The 15,923-nt window shown below is 33.9% G+C and overlaps 1 protein-coding gene across 6 annotated transcripts in view; it reads right to left on the bottom strand.

The window, feature by feature from the left end:
• Positions 1–15,923, bottom strand: part of LOC144972707 (uncharacterized) — a 202,466-nt gene that overhangs the window by 14,701 nt on the left and 171,842 nt on the right. For all 6 annotated transcript variants that reach the window (XM_078914254.1, XM_078914250.1, XM_078914253.1 and 3 more), the window contains 2 exons: positions 5,342–5,460; positions 2,255–2,363 (listed from right to left, as the gene is read on the bottom strand). In XM_078914254.1, coding sequence (XP_078770380.1) covers positions 2,255–2,363; positions 5,342–5,460 — 228 coding nt within the window. The remainder of the gene's footprint in view (positions 1–2,254; positions 2,364–5,341; positions 5,461–15,923) is intronic.

Below are 15,923 nucleotides of genomic sequence, written 5' to 3'. Positions count from 1 at the left end.
ACGTATATGAACGCAGAAATATTAATAGAAACCCAAAGTTTTATCGGAGAAGCTTCAGTTTGTTCTTACTTTCATACATCATCGAGTAATATATTATAGCTATGGTGGTTTATTATGATTTTATGAAAGAAAAATTAAATCAGTCTCTCGTGCCACTGCAAATTGTGATATTTTCATATGTATAATGTCTGATGAAGATTTATTGATTGGTCCATGAACAGTGGAAATTACAGTGTATGAATTTATAGAAATAATTCCAATATATATAACCCGTAAAATTTCACACAACTCGGAAGTGATAATGGATCAAACAGGATAAATTAAATGAGCGTATACTTTTTGAAAGCGGGAATTACATAATGTGAGGATACAACTCATTAGGAAGAATACAAGTGTAGTCGGGACTTATGAGGTAAAACATGTCGATTTGTCCTTCTTTCGATTTTTAATTGGCCAATCAGAAAAATGATTATTAAAAATGATTGGAGGGTAGATACAAAAGGTGGAACATGTTTCCGCAGTTTGATAACTGGAGGAACCACTTTTGATATGTCCTTATTTGTACCGACTAAACTTGCATCACTCCGAAAAGAATAGAATAGAAACAAACACAATATTCTTTTTGTCGCGTTGTAATCGATAGAGAAAAACATATGAATATAACCAACGAAAATATAAGAAGCAGACTGAGAGCCTATCAGGGTCACTTTAAAAACTCGTTTGATTTACATATGGGTGTAAAGATGGATCAATGGATATATCAACAATGGAAAGAGGGATGAATATAATAGAGGAATTGGGTTAAAGTACAGGAATTGGGTTAAAGTAGAATGATCAATAAGTAATCAAATAACTTCCAACTCATTATTAATCTTTCTCTTCTATCATTAAATAAAACATACAAACATACATATTATAATATACGCACGTACGTTCATACAAACGTACATCCATGCATGAAAACGTATGTACATAAAAACATACACAAACACACACACACATACATACACACACACACATTTACAAGCATCATAGAAGACGAAAATGGCTTGCATGAAGCTACCTAATTCATCCCTTAAGATGTTACTATGTGATATATTATTATCTCACCCGTCTCATAGAAAGGTAATGACGTAAAGAGGCCAAGGTTTGACTAGGTTGAATGTGACATAAAATCTAAAGCTAAAAAAACACATCTATCCTTCTCTTTTTACCACAAACAGCATACCCAAACATATTGATGCTATACGTTTTGGTAAAATACAAAGATGAAAGGTGACAAAACACAAAACTATGTGTTTAACCTGAAACGGTGAGAAGTGATCACCCAACTGACGGTGTAAAATCAATAACAAAGAATTGAGTGGCGTCAACTTCTTTCCTTCTATGAAATGATGACTCAAATCATGAATTAATGGGCATGATCTATAATAACTTTCCATGTTCTCAAGGTCATTGGTAACATTACAAAATGTGCTCAAAGTGACCCACTTAGTGAAAAGTGTTCACCGATTTTTAAATATTTAACATCACGATTGGTCATTTGATTCAGCTTGACACATGGGTATGTTTATCATTTTTGTAAACAAAGCAGCGTGTTTACATTTGTTTAGAAATATCCAATAGTTGGACAGCAACAAATCATGTGATTGATGACCTGGTTGGACGAAAACATGAATATAGATCGCTCCCATTGAGAGCGCCGGCTTGCTTACGCCAACCTGACACTTGGTACAAATCTCATAAGATGTAAATAATGCTCTGAGCAACATTTCTCTGAGCAACGTCTTCACTAACCATATTGACCAACTAATCGTGAACTTATACTCACTCATAAGCTATACAAAAGCTGAAGATCTTAAAAATCAGGAAAGAAATATAGATAGTATGCAGATGACGTCACTCAGGCCTTTGTTATTGTTTTTGCCATCCGCGTTTGTGAGTTGTTCTAACTAAACTGTATTAACCAGACTATAAAAGTTCATGGTTACACAGTGTTTGTGTGTTGGTCCGTTATACTTCCGGATGGCAATGTTGTGAACTCCTTGGCCAAGCGCGTTCTATCTATATGAGACGAATATGGGAGAATAGCCCACTGAGCCATCATCTATCAATAGATAGACATATACGATCATTATCCACTTTAACTTATGAACGTTTGCGATAGCATTCTTCACTCTCTCACACACACACCAGTAATCATAAACAAAAACATATTGGAACATAGACAAATCAATAATGGCAAGGAACTTACATGCAGAAGGTAACGTCCAATACGTTGTTGTGAAGACAAGTCCCTCCATTTAAACACAGGGTTTGAACCGCGCATAGCGACGTATCATCCCTGTGATTTTTGGGATTGTCTGTGGTGAAAAAGACAATTGAAATAAAAAATCCCAAAAAAACAAAAAAACAAAACAAACAAACAACAACAACAAAAAACAAAAAAGAACAAAACGAAACAAACAAAAAATATATTTAAAAAACAAAACAAACAAACAAAAAAAGCAAAAGCGACAAAAACAAAGAAACATCTATTCATATGGTTTGGACACCAATTTATATTCATAAAACTTGGAATTAAATGAACAAGTTAAGTTGATGATTTCTTTTAAAAAGGCGCAAACTTTTTAATTGATCTAGATATTAAACACAAAATGTAAGAGAGGCATTGTTGAAAGACAAAACCCACAAGTGACACCATGAAGAAAAAGTAGTTCTTCAGAGCGTGAAACGGACTATCGCAATTGCTTGCCTTCCTTTGGATTGAACGCTATTCTATCGCAAAGTACTTTGTGTCAGATCTAACAGACCCCGCTACTAATCACTGCTGGGTGGACAGGAAGGTCAGAAAAAAATCTCGACGGCACCCGGGACCTATCTCTGTCCCTTTGCTTGAGAAGTCGGTGCTCTACCAACTGAGCTCTCGGGATCCCCAACACAATGAAGTGGCAATAGAAATAATTTTAGTCTCATAAAATAATATAGCGCTCCATCCATCATAATACAGGCTATAAAGAAAACAAAAAGGAAAAAAACAAAAACAAAACAACAATACTTAACAAGCGGAAACATTGTTATGTGTTTATATGACGTGTGACTGACAAATCAAAGATAGGAAGGCGATTTGTTTTGTACAGTGAGTGACGTAAGCCGCCTAAAACACGGAGCTAAGTTGAAAGAAAATACAAGGTAACAGGAACAAAAAACGTGACACAATTAGAGATATAATTTTTTTAGAAGAGATACAAAGGAGAAAAAGCTGGAGAAGTTGATTTATTCAAAGCAGAAACAAGACACGCACTGACTCGCCTATTGTTTTACCCAGACTAATTCACAAATACGATTTTTAAAAAACCCAACGTAATCGATTATCGGTAATCAATGATAATTGGTAGAAAAAAATCGCTAGCAATGCTATGTGATATTAAAATGGCATTGAAAAGACTGTGTTTAAGTAATGAATTTATAATAATAGTATGCTCGATATTGCTTGCATCTTAAAGTTAATTAAAACTGGTTGTTCTCGATACGTGTAGCTTTCTGTTATGTTGGGGTTTAAAGACAATGCAACGATCAAACAGAAGATTTTGGCCAGGGGCGTTGTAGATCGATATTGATCACGATAGTAAGAGTACTTTTGCTCTACACAATCTTATCAAAATCATACCAGAGATGGCAAACATTTCCGATGTTCTGACATTTACACGCGTCAATAAACCATTTATTTTGCCCGACATTGTTCTGTCATCACTCTAGCACACTTTCGGCTACTTGGGATTATTTATCAAGCTGACCCTTTATGTCAAAAGGAGTTCGTGATCGAGTTCTTGTTTAAAGTGAGCAAGTCGGGGTTAATAAACTTGTTCAAAACTGAAAATAAAAAGGAAAATCGGAGATAACATTCGAATTACGAAAAAATAAAATCCTTTGGATGAATATACTTTATTATTATTATTATTATTATTATTATTATTATTATTATTATTATTATTATTATTATTATTATTATTATTATTATTATTATTATTATTATTATTATTATCATTATTATTATTATTATTATTATTATTATTATTATTATTATTATTATTATTATTATTATTTTATAATTATTATTGAATTGAAAGAGTTGAATTAGAAGTCTCATCTAAAACAAATTTTAGTACTTTGGTGCCCAATGGAGTCGGAACCTGAGATGAATGTCGAGAAAATATTCTAATATACGTTGAATAGGATACAGGAAAACAACTTTTAGTCAGACCGTCATCATTCACAATTAAATTAATAATAAATTAAGAATCGTAACAAAGACAATTGCAAGTTATTTGGAGTCAGAACCGATTCGGCCACTAAATATACCAGGGATGTAATGCAAATACAAAGTGAGAATCGATTGGTTTTTATCCTCAGAAATTCAGCGAACAATATCCACCAACAGGCATTCATTTTATCCGCAAGAAAAAAACCCAAAGAAAGCAATCATAGAAGAAGGACTGTAAACATTGGATTAAAAAAAAAAAGTGAGCTTTTATGTAGCGTTAAATGTGCTTAATGCGCCTTACAAATGGTCCGAAGCCAACAGAAACGCTGAAAATGTAGGACGAAACATGACGCCTTTACAATTGTTTAGTCAGAGACAACAATGCTAAAGACCATAATTTGACATCTGGCGACAGTGAGAGATTTGAGTGAAGAGACTGCTCCTTACTCTAACAAAACCCATCTTTTCACTTCCAGGAAAACGCTTACTTCAACTATCTAACGATTCAAACAACACTCAACTTGTCTAAATATTATTTAAGGCCTGGATTTTCAGAGACGGTTTATATTAACACAGGGGACAATGCCGTCCACATTATCACTCGTAAAGCAATTCCAATTGAGCGACAAGCACTCTCACAATGGCCAATATTATATACAATACTATTCAATTTTTAACGACTTTATTTAAACCCACGACTTTCTTTGAAACATAATATATCCTTGCACTCAACTTTTTTAAAATTCTAAAAGAGTTGATCCATAAAAACAAAAACAAAAACAAAAAAACAAAAAAAAAAAACAAATAACAAACAAACAAAACAAAACAAAACAAAAAAACCAAAATCCAGGAATACAAACAAAAACAAAAAGAAAACAAAAACAACAACAAAAAAGCAACAAATTCTCCCCCCACCAAAAAAAAAAAAGAAAAAAAAGAAAAGAACATCAACCAAACCCCTCCCCTAAAAAAAATACAAAAAGAAAAAAACAAAAACAAAAAACAAAAACAAAAAACAAAAACAAAAAACAAAAACAAAAACAACAAAAAAACAACAACTTTTAAATCAACACCTACCTCTAACGGAAAAAGTTGAAAAATTCTTGGAATCAAGCCCCACAGCATTTTTTGCCTCACATGTATACACTCCCTCATTTTGATTTGTGGCTCTTCTAATCTGTAATCTTGAGTAACGTCTGAGGGTGGATACATAACGACACATAAATAAAATATTATAAATCGGAGTTAATGTTAAGTCGTGTTTGAAAATAAAAATTTCTTTGCAATAAATATGGTGCGATGAAAAAAATAATATGATGATGACGATCTTGATGATGATGATGATGATGATGATAATAATAATATAATAATGATAATAATATTAATAATAATAATAATAATAATGATAATAATAATAATAATAATAATAATAATAATAATAATAATAATAATAATAATAATAATAATAATAATAATAATAATAATAATGACAACAGCAATAATTATGGTCCCAAAATCACAGTTATCTATATCATAAACTTTGTAATATGATTCGTCCATTTCCCTCCAAGTAGACAACACTAACATAATTCTCTTATTTATTAACATTATTTTCGAGCAGTCTTATAATGTCCGTCATACATTATTAGATCTAGTTGTAGGTACTGATCTACGTCCGAGTCTATTGACAATTTCAAAATTCAATCAATATTCATTATTCTTCTTCTTCTTCTAGGTTCCATGCCTGGTCCAGGCTTCGGATACTGCATGAATTATCTCTCTCCATTCCTCCCTGTCTCTTGCCTTTTCAAACAGCTCTTGGATTGTTAGGCTGGTGAAGCCCTTCAGTTGGTCTATGAGTGTTTTTCTTTGTCTCCCCCGGGCGCGTTTACCAGGTATTTTTCCACAACTTGCCAGGTATTCATTCTTATCTTTCCTTACTATGTGTCCGAAAAAGGATAGTTGTCGATCCACTATTAAGGGCATTAGTTTCCTTTGTTGGTATGTTTGTTTTAGCACTTCTTCGTTCGTTTTGTGTGCAGTATACGATATTCTCTGCATCCTTCTCAAGCACCACATTTCAAAAGCTTCAATGTTCTTTTGTGTTTCTGCATTTGTAGTCCAGCTTTCGCATCCGTATAACAAGATTGGCCACACGTAGCACTTCAAGACTCGGAATCTAATCCCGAACGACATCTGTTTGTTTTTCAAAATGTTTCCCAGGTCCATGAAGGCCTGTTTGGCTTGAGTTATTCTTGCTCGTATGTCTCGGTTACATCTTCCATCTGTTGTCACTATTGAACCTAGGTATTTAAAACTTTCTACGTTGGTAAGTTGCTCGCCGTGAATCGTTATATTGCAGGTGTTGTTGTTTTCGGGGTTTTTCTGTATTACCATGCATTCCGTTTTGGTGATATTCACTTCCATTCCCTTGGCTTCACTATCTACTACCACTTTGTCAACAATCTTTTGAAGTTGGATTTCTGATGTTGCAATGAGTACCGTATCGTCTGCGTATCTTATATTATTTATGTTGTGACCTCCCACTTTTATTCCCTCCATATTATTTATGCCCCTCATGATTGTTTCTTGGTATAGATTAAACAGATCTGGTGAGGCAACACACCCTTGACGGACTCCTTTCTTAATAGGAATGGAATTTCCTGTAGAGTTTCCGATTTTGATAGATGCCTGCTGGGTGTAGTATAATGTTTGCATGAGTCTGAGGTCTTTCTCATCAGCGCCAATGGAGTGCAGTTGTTTTAGTATTTCTTCGTGGCGTACTCTATCAAAAGCTTTTTTGTAGTCGACAAAACAGAGGTATAGTGGGGTCTGAACCTGTATAGCTCTTTCACTTAAAACACGGAGGAGGTATATTGCGTTCCTTGTCCCTCTGTCAGGTTGGAATCCATATTGTTCTTCTGCGATTTCGGGTTAATCTTATTCCTTAGCCTGTTGATAATTATACGCAACAGTATTTTGTTGATGTGGCTTATTAAACTTATAGTTCTAAAATTTTCGCATCTGACTGCACCTGCTTTCTTTGGTATTGCTATGAAAATAGAGTTACAGAGATCTTCTCTGTATATCAATATTCATTACGTCACACCTAATTCATAAGGTTTCTTAAAAAGTTGAAGGGGATAAATCAGTTTTCGTCAATTTATAAATTTCGGAATAATACCGGATTGAGAAAAAAAAAAAGAAAGATAGATAGAGAGAGAGAGAGAGAGAGAGAGAGAGAGAGAGAGAGAGAGAGAGAGAGAGAGAGAGAGAGAGAGAGAGAGAGAGAGGAGGGGGTGGGAGGGTCGGGTCACATTACATATCTTTTTCTCTTAATTTCCATCTAACGGGATTTGCGCCCAAGTCAAGCCAGGCCGACCCCTCAATCACTGGCACCGATCCAGATACAAATCTAGATACGAGACAGATACAGCTAGATCGCAATGATCACCTTCGTTTATGTCCATCAAAGAGAAGGAAGGCAAGCAAAGGAAGCAGCTGTTTTCTCGTTTCACTCTTCCCTTCCGACTTTAAAAAGCAATAGTAATAATATCATATTATATACTACGCCAAACTGGAAGGCAAACGCGTCGATCGGCTTATCAATATCGAATGATAACACAACTTTCTCTCACAAACACATTTTATCATCTTTTTTTTTGCTCGAGTTATGAAATTAAGAGAGTGTGTTTTGATACGCATGTAATGTGATTTAACGATTTTAAACATAACCCGAATATTAATATCAACAACATAATGATCAACGACATTAAAAACAACGAAATTCCAGATAAATAACAACAACAACATCAAAAACAACAACAAACTCAACAAAATAAAAACAATGAAAACAAACCAAAACAGCATCATCATCATCATCATCATCATCATCAACAACAACAAAAATGAAACTAACAAATGAGTTTAAAAAAATCCCCAAACAAATTATAAGAAACACTGTCAACAGATAGAAAAGCAAATAAGCACATAAATAAATAAATAAATAAATAAATAAATAAATAAAGAAAGAAAGAAAGAAAGAAAGAAAGAAAGAAAGAAAGAAAGAAATGAAGAAAGAAAGAAATAAGTAAATAAATAAATATCCATGTAGAATCTCCGACGATAAGATCAAGCTTGACCAATGGACAGACACACGGTTGAAGACCACGAATCAAGAAATTTAAAAAGAGCGGGCGACGAGCCCTTTTCCTACATTTCTTTATTAGCTTTATAAGCAATACATAATGAAATCACCGTACTTGCTTTTGTTGACAAAGAATTACTCTGTAAATTTTATGTCCAAATGGAATTAAAGTGGGATAACCAATTAGCGATAAAAACTCAGATTCACCATACACGTGCACTATAATTGTAAATATATATATGTGATTTAGAATGCCTCATTTCTTCTCTCAAAAGGCCAAAATGAACCGACTTATCATTTCATCACTTCATAAATTACAAATCCTCAGTAGGCGCTCTTGTGTGCCTATCATCATTCAATATAGGTCACTGCTATAACCAGGTACTCATTATTACTAGAGTCGAGAAGGATAGTGTATGTAAAGGACACAATGCTATTGCCAGGGCTTTGCATTCACTACCATTCCTGTCCTTGGCCACGATCAACATTGTCTTTTGTTACAGCGCTATGTGCGTCTAGTGGTATGACATTCGCCTTCGGACCGGGAGGTCCAGGGTTCGAGACCTACTCAGAGCGGTGCATAGTTGAGTCCTTAGAAAAGGCTCTTTGCTCACATTCTCTCATCGTATTTAGGTGTAACATGAGTACCTGATCATTAACAGCGTTGTTTCTGTCGGGAATTTTTTTTTTTTTTAGCCGAACAGGCAGCATAACGTCTCGTTCTACATGTCAAGTGTTGCTGTTGGCTAGGGACCCTTTGTAAATCTCGTTGAGCACGTTTGCTGCTATATAAATTCTCAAGTTTTAAGTTTTATAAAAACCCACTGTACACATCTTATCCGGACACCTTTCATAATCAAATATCAGCTCATGTCAACATCAATTCATTACCTGTTAATCGCGGTTTGTAAATTCTATAAATATTTAAATCACTAACAATTTGATTCTATTCTAGTAAACGCATTATATTCACAGGTTTCTAAATTGGGAACAGTTTTCCATACAGTTTACAAACGTTTCAATCTATTTCTATACCGTTTGTTATCGAAAGCAATCAATCATCAATCTTTCCATCCATAATTCATATGTATATATCACCATTACAATACAACGTTAAATTCTCTGTCAAAATAAGTGTCAATATGAACATCTATCTATCTATTATCTATCTGCCTGTCTGTCTGTCTGTCTGTCTATCTTTCTTTCTATCCATCCCATCCATCCATCTGTCTATTTATTTATCTATCTATCTATCTATCTATCTATCTATCTAATTATTCGTCTATCTAATTTGTGTGTGTTTCTGTCTGTCTGTCTATCAACCTATCAATTCGTGTATCTATGATCGATCAGTTGATAAAGCAATCCATCAATTTATCAATCGATTTACATTCAATACATATATCAATGCTACACACACACACACACACACACATACACACACACACACATATATATATATATATATATATATATATATATATATATATATATATTTCCCCCCCCCCCCCCCCAATTGTTGAAACAGTACTATCTGTACATAACATTCTATTTATCCAGTGTTGTCGATTTATCTTTTTGTGCCTTTCTCTCTTTCTCTCTCTCTCTCTCTCTCTCTCTCTCTCTCTCTCTCTCTGTCTCTCTCTATTCCTTTATCTTTCAATGTGTGTGAGTGTTCTATTCCTCCGCATTGTCATTTATTCCTCTGACTATATTCTAGTTGATCCATACTTTCGAACTATTCATTTATCTGACCGTCAATTCTTCCGTCAATCCCATCTTAATAAATCTTTCATTTTTCCTCTTTTTTTTTCTTTACACCCATCCATTACTCTATTATTCCACTCATTATTTCGTAAACAGGTTGTCTGCATTCGTATATTACCTACTTCCTAACCTTTTCTTGAATTTTCCCAACATTCCTGTTAAAAAAAAAAGAAATTTAAATAAATCACCAACCTAGAGTGCTAGAAACCGTTTAAAAAGATCAAAGTTAACTCTGATCGGCACAGACAAACAACCACTTTAGATTTTTCTGGATTTAAAATAGACATTTTAAATACTTTTAAAGCCTCTGTGAAAATGATACGGATAAAATAGAACATAGACAGGTATTCCCAGAGTTCCATTTCAACATATAATAATCCTTCACATCAACGGTATAATAAAACACTTAGTCTATATTTTTAGAGAATCTTGTAGATAAAAAGTTCGACGCGCTTTTCCCCGAAAATTGCATTCAAATGGAAACTCAAGAGAAAGAGAAATGAAATTGCACATCAGAATGAGTTCTCTCTCTCTCTTCTCTCTCTCTCTCTCTCTCTCTCTCTCTCTCTCTCCTCTCTCTCTCTCATACAAACACACACTCCGCTGTCTCCCCTCTTTCTTTCCCTTCTTTCTATCTCCCTCCCTATCTATCTATCTATCTATCTATCTATCTATCTATCTATCTATCTATCTATCTATCTATCTATCTATCTATCTATCTATAGCTCTCTCTATATCTATCTATCTATCTATCTATCAATTATCTATCTATCTATCTATCTATCTACCTAATATATATATATATATATATATATATATATATATATATATATATATATATATATATATATCTAATATCTATCTCTGTAATTCAACAGTTTTGTATTTTGCTCACTACTGCAGCATTTCTCTTCCCCTACTACCCATCCCAGCTCTTAGGGAACCGACTACGAGAAGTCTCAGGTTTGAGAGTTTTTGCCAAAATGAGGGTAGCTATAATCGATCGATATTTGAAGGGCGAGTTTTCTGGCTATTTCTTTAAATACATGGTTTTCGAGATTACGACAGTTAATTGGTAACTTAAATTTCTTTAAAGATTTTTGAGTCATTTTAATCTATCAATATAATATAACAATATATGAAATAATTTGTCTCAAAACGGTAGTATATCGGGGTTGGTTTGATTGCTAAAGTTTACAAAACTTTAATTTCATAGGATTGAAGTTAAAGTTAATACCTTCGTTTAGGAAAGAGTGAGGACTAGATTTCCTAATCTGATCACTTTGACCGTAAGACTAGTTTTATTCATTTAATTCGATCCAACATTATAGATCTACCAGATTGGCGCGTTCGGTCAATAAATTAAATATAAAATAAAGGTTTTCTAGTCAAACTTTTAAAATTGTTTTGTGGGTATTCTCGACGAACTTATTTATTACTTGGTCTTTTATTCACTTCTCTATGGGTGAATGAGAGAGATTTTAGCTTGTTTTGTGATCTTGCGGTATGAAACTTGTCTTCGGATCGGTAGTTCCCAAGTTTGAGCCCCGCTTTGGGCGGCGCAAAGTTGAATCCTTTGGGAAAAAAAAGCTCTTTACTCACATTTTCAAAAACGGACTCATGTGTAAAATGATTAACTGGTCGCTAACAGTATTATTGTCCATGTCGAAAAACAGTAATATCGCCTCACAGGCGTTATGTCTCATGTCTCATCTTACGTGTTAAAAGTTGCTGATTACTCGAGACCCCTTTGTAAAGCGCTTTGAGCACATTTAGTAGCTATTGCACTACATGAACGCTCAAGTTGTTTTTGTTTGTTTTTTTTTTTTAATGAAAGAAAAATTCTTAAACGTTTGGAATAAACATACTATCGAACAAAACATCTCGAGTTAGACAACGAAAAATAATAATTATGCCAAAAACGTTATGGAAAAAACATTTTCTTCCAGTTTTCCCGCCATTTTATTCAGGATATCTAACTAGACGCGTATTCTACAGATAAAACCGGCGCGAGTTTGTGATTATGATGATTAAATATTTGACAAAACCAACTAAAAAATATATTTTTTATAAGAAAAGAGAAACCTGATTGAGTAAAATGATGAAACATTCTCTGAAAATGATTTCAAGGTAAGTTGAAACCACTGCTCTGTTCGTTTATCAAATCATCATCATGTTTTAACGTACTCGGGGTAAAAAAAAAAAAAACTCGATTAAAAAATTTGGCCAGAAAAACTCGTCCTTCAAATTATATCGATCGATTTAATTGACCCTCATCTTGGCAAAAACTCTTAAACCTGGGTCTTCACGAGGTCCCATGTTTGAGAGTTTTTTTCAAGATGAAGGTCATTTAAATCAATTAATATTTGAAGGACACGTTTTTTTGGCCAAATCTTTAAATTAAATACATATTTTTCCAGGGCACGGCAGTTTACTGGTTAAAATTAACATGTCTGCAGTCGAAATGGTTTAAACGGGCAGCGTAGATAGTTCACAATCTTTACGGTTATGTACAACATGCTGTCAAGTTATCAAATGGAAAAACAACAGACAGCAATTTGAAGCTTATCGTTTTTCTCTCATGCTATTATTAGATTCTAGATTCAACATGCCTTACAGCAAATGTGACCTACCATATCAAGACGGTATAATCTCGGCGTGATTTAGATGTTGACATTTAAAAATTTTAATTTGAAATATAAAACTTGGTTGATTTTTATGGTCTATAAAGGAACATCAACTCCTCTCCCCCCCCCCCCAATAAAAAACAAAACAAACAAAAAACAAACAAAAAGAAACAAAAAACAAAAAACACCCCCCCCCCCCAAAGAAAAAACCCAACCACGTTACAAGCAAACAAACAAACAAACAAACAACAACAACAACAAGAACAACAACAACAACAACAACAACAACAACACAAACTCCAACAACAAACACCGAATATAAGAAACAAACTTGAGCAATTAATTAGCGCGATATCCAGTAAACGTACTAAAAGCGCTTTATGACGGTCCCCTCGCTAGCCAAAAGAGCTACACTTAACATGTAGGACGGGACATAATGACGACTGTTACCAACAATATTACGATTTTCCCCCCAACAACGCTGTTAACTGTTAACGTCACGTTACAGGTTTGAAAAAAAAAGTGTGTAAATAACAGTGCCAGGCAAAGCTGAGAGAAAAATACAAGAAAAAGAAAACGATTCCAAAAAATCAATCAACCTGCCACGACTAAAGGATCGAACCTCAGAACACAACTACCACCTAAAATCCGACAAAGTGAAAGTCGACCAGTCTTCAAACGGCATTTAAAAACCGATCTGTTTCATTCTGCTTATCGTGATTCTATGTGAATTTCGAACAAGATGTAGTGATTTTGTAGTCGAATGAATGAACATAATAAGTGATGCTAAAAAAACTATTGTAAAGCACCCCTGAGCACTATTTGTGGATATTGATTGGCGCTATATTAAATAATAATAATAATTATAATAATAATAATAACAACTACTTGACGCTTTTCATTCGTTTATCGGGATATAGAGATATAAATGGAGTACATTGACTGTCTTTGCTTTTATTTGGTTAATTTTACTCATTGCTTCTTCATTTTTAATAAATATTCAAGAACAACAACCACCCCCTTTCAGAAATCATAATATTATAACTGTTCTGTGTTGAAAATGGCTTCAGCTGAAAACCATGACAATTTCATTGAGTTCACAAATATATGTCATGCTCAACAACGCTACTACCACATTATCTCATTCGTCTGTAGTGTTTCATTTATCCTGTTTGTCGATAAAGGTGAAACCCGAAACGTCCATTTTATCTGTTTTCGTATATTAAATAGAAGCTTACATTCAATTTCACATGTTTAAAAAAAATCAAATATAGGTCAATACATCTTATCTAGACAAACGAGTGATATGCCCTCCTTGCCCGCACAAAACAATTAAACTCAATACGAGACAGTGGGGGGCTGCTATAAGCAAGATTGATCATCTAACTAGCTATCTCTCTCGTCCTGATAAGTTGTGTACCGTTCTACGAGGTCGGGTCAAAACCTCTGTCCTACTCTGAAAAACAAAACAAAACAAACAACACATTTTTTTCTCCAATTTTGGTCAGAAATCTCGTCCTTAAAATTATTGACCGATTGAAATGACCCCCATCTTGTCAAAAACTCTCCCGGAAACGGAAGTACCAATCTTGAGAGTTTTTGACAAGCTGACGGTGAATTTAATCGATCGAAATTTGACAAGACGAGTTTTCTGGCCACATAAAATGAAAAAAACCCAACAAAACGTATTTATTCAGAGAACGGAGAAAACTGAGGTGGTAGAACGGGGCGTACAAAGTCAGGATGATCCTTATGCCGTGCTCTGGAAAAAACACATATTTAGAAATTTGGCCAGAAAACTCGCCCTTTAAATATCCATCGATTTAAATGACACTCGTCTTAGCTAAAACTTTCAAACCTGGGACTTCGCGAAGTCCCAGGTTTGAAAGTCTTTGCTAAGACGAGGGTCATTTTAATCGATCGATATTTGAAGGACGAGTTTTCTGGCCAAATTTCTAAACATGTGTTTTTCAAGAGTACGTCAGTGTAGATATCGTTTTTGGGACTCCGCCACTTGTTCAAACTTCTAAAACGAAGACCACCGCGAAAACTTTGCAACTTTCTATTTTCAGGAACAGGGGTTGATATAGATATACTATACGGTAGTTTGCGTCACCCGTGATCTTTTCTCTGTTTTATTCTCTCTATATCTCTATTATCTCGCCGATAGCCACAACTTCTTGCCTCTTTTCTCCAACCCCTATTCTCGGATAAATTTGGACATTTTAACACATTGCTTCTTCGTTTCAAAATTGTCTTCCAATCTCTAATAATAATATGCACCACTTATCCAAAGCGTTACTGGTAAAATCTTCTTCTCCTACTTTTTCTTCTTAGTTATCTATGCCTTCATAATCGTCTTCATCATCATTATCATCGTCGTCGTCATCGTCGTCATGATGATGAAGATGATGATGGTGATCACGATAATAATAATAACAATAATAATAATACAATAATCGTAATAATAATAATAATAATAATAATGAATGAATTTGTATAGCGCCTAGATCCACAATGTGCTCAGAGGCGCTTTACAATGCAAATAAAACACAACAATAAATCGATAATTTAAGCATAAAATCTATCATATTGGAATAGCATTAATCAATTTGTAATTTAATTACCACGCACTGTGCTACAAGATGAAAATTTAGGATATCTATAACATGTAGGCCTAATAGAAATGTTAAACATCAAATGATTTCCTAAAGAGATGTGTTTTAAATTTCTTTCTAAAGTTTTCAAATGTCGGACATTTTTTGAGGGATGAAGGCAGTTGGTTCCATAAGACGGGTGCCGACTGGCTAAAAGATCTCTCACTAAAAGACGATCTACAGTAATAATAATAATAATAATAATAATAATAATAATAATAATAATAATAATAATAATAATAATAATAATAATAATAATCATCACCATCATCATCATCATCATAATCATCATCATTTTCATCATCATTCTTTTTATGGCCAAAATTGTCATTTTACTACAATCTACCATTACCAACATTGTCATTTGGTATAAAAACTACTATCATCAATATTATTGCTTTAGTCAATGTACTTCAACCCAATCTAATCTCAACTTAATCACAAAATAAATGCCGCCAGTC

This window comes from Berghia stephanieae, chromosome 5 (assembly GCF_034508935.2).
Source record: "Berghia stephanieae isolate SIO BIC M18660-M18661 chromosome 5, UCSD_Bste_1.3, whole genome shotgun sequence".
Taxonomy (NCBI): Eukaryota; Metazoa; Mollusca; class Gastropoda; order Nudibranchia; family Aeolidiidae; genus Berghia; species Berghia stephanieae.
This window is presented reverse-complemented; position numbering and strand designations above follow the sequence as displayed.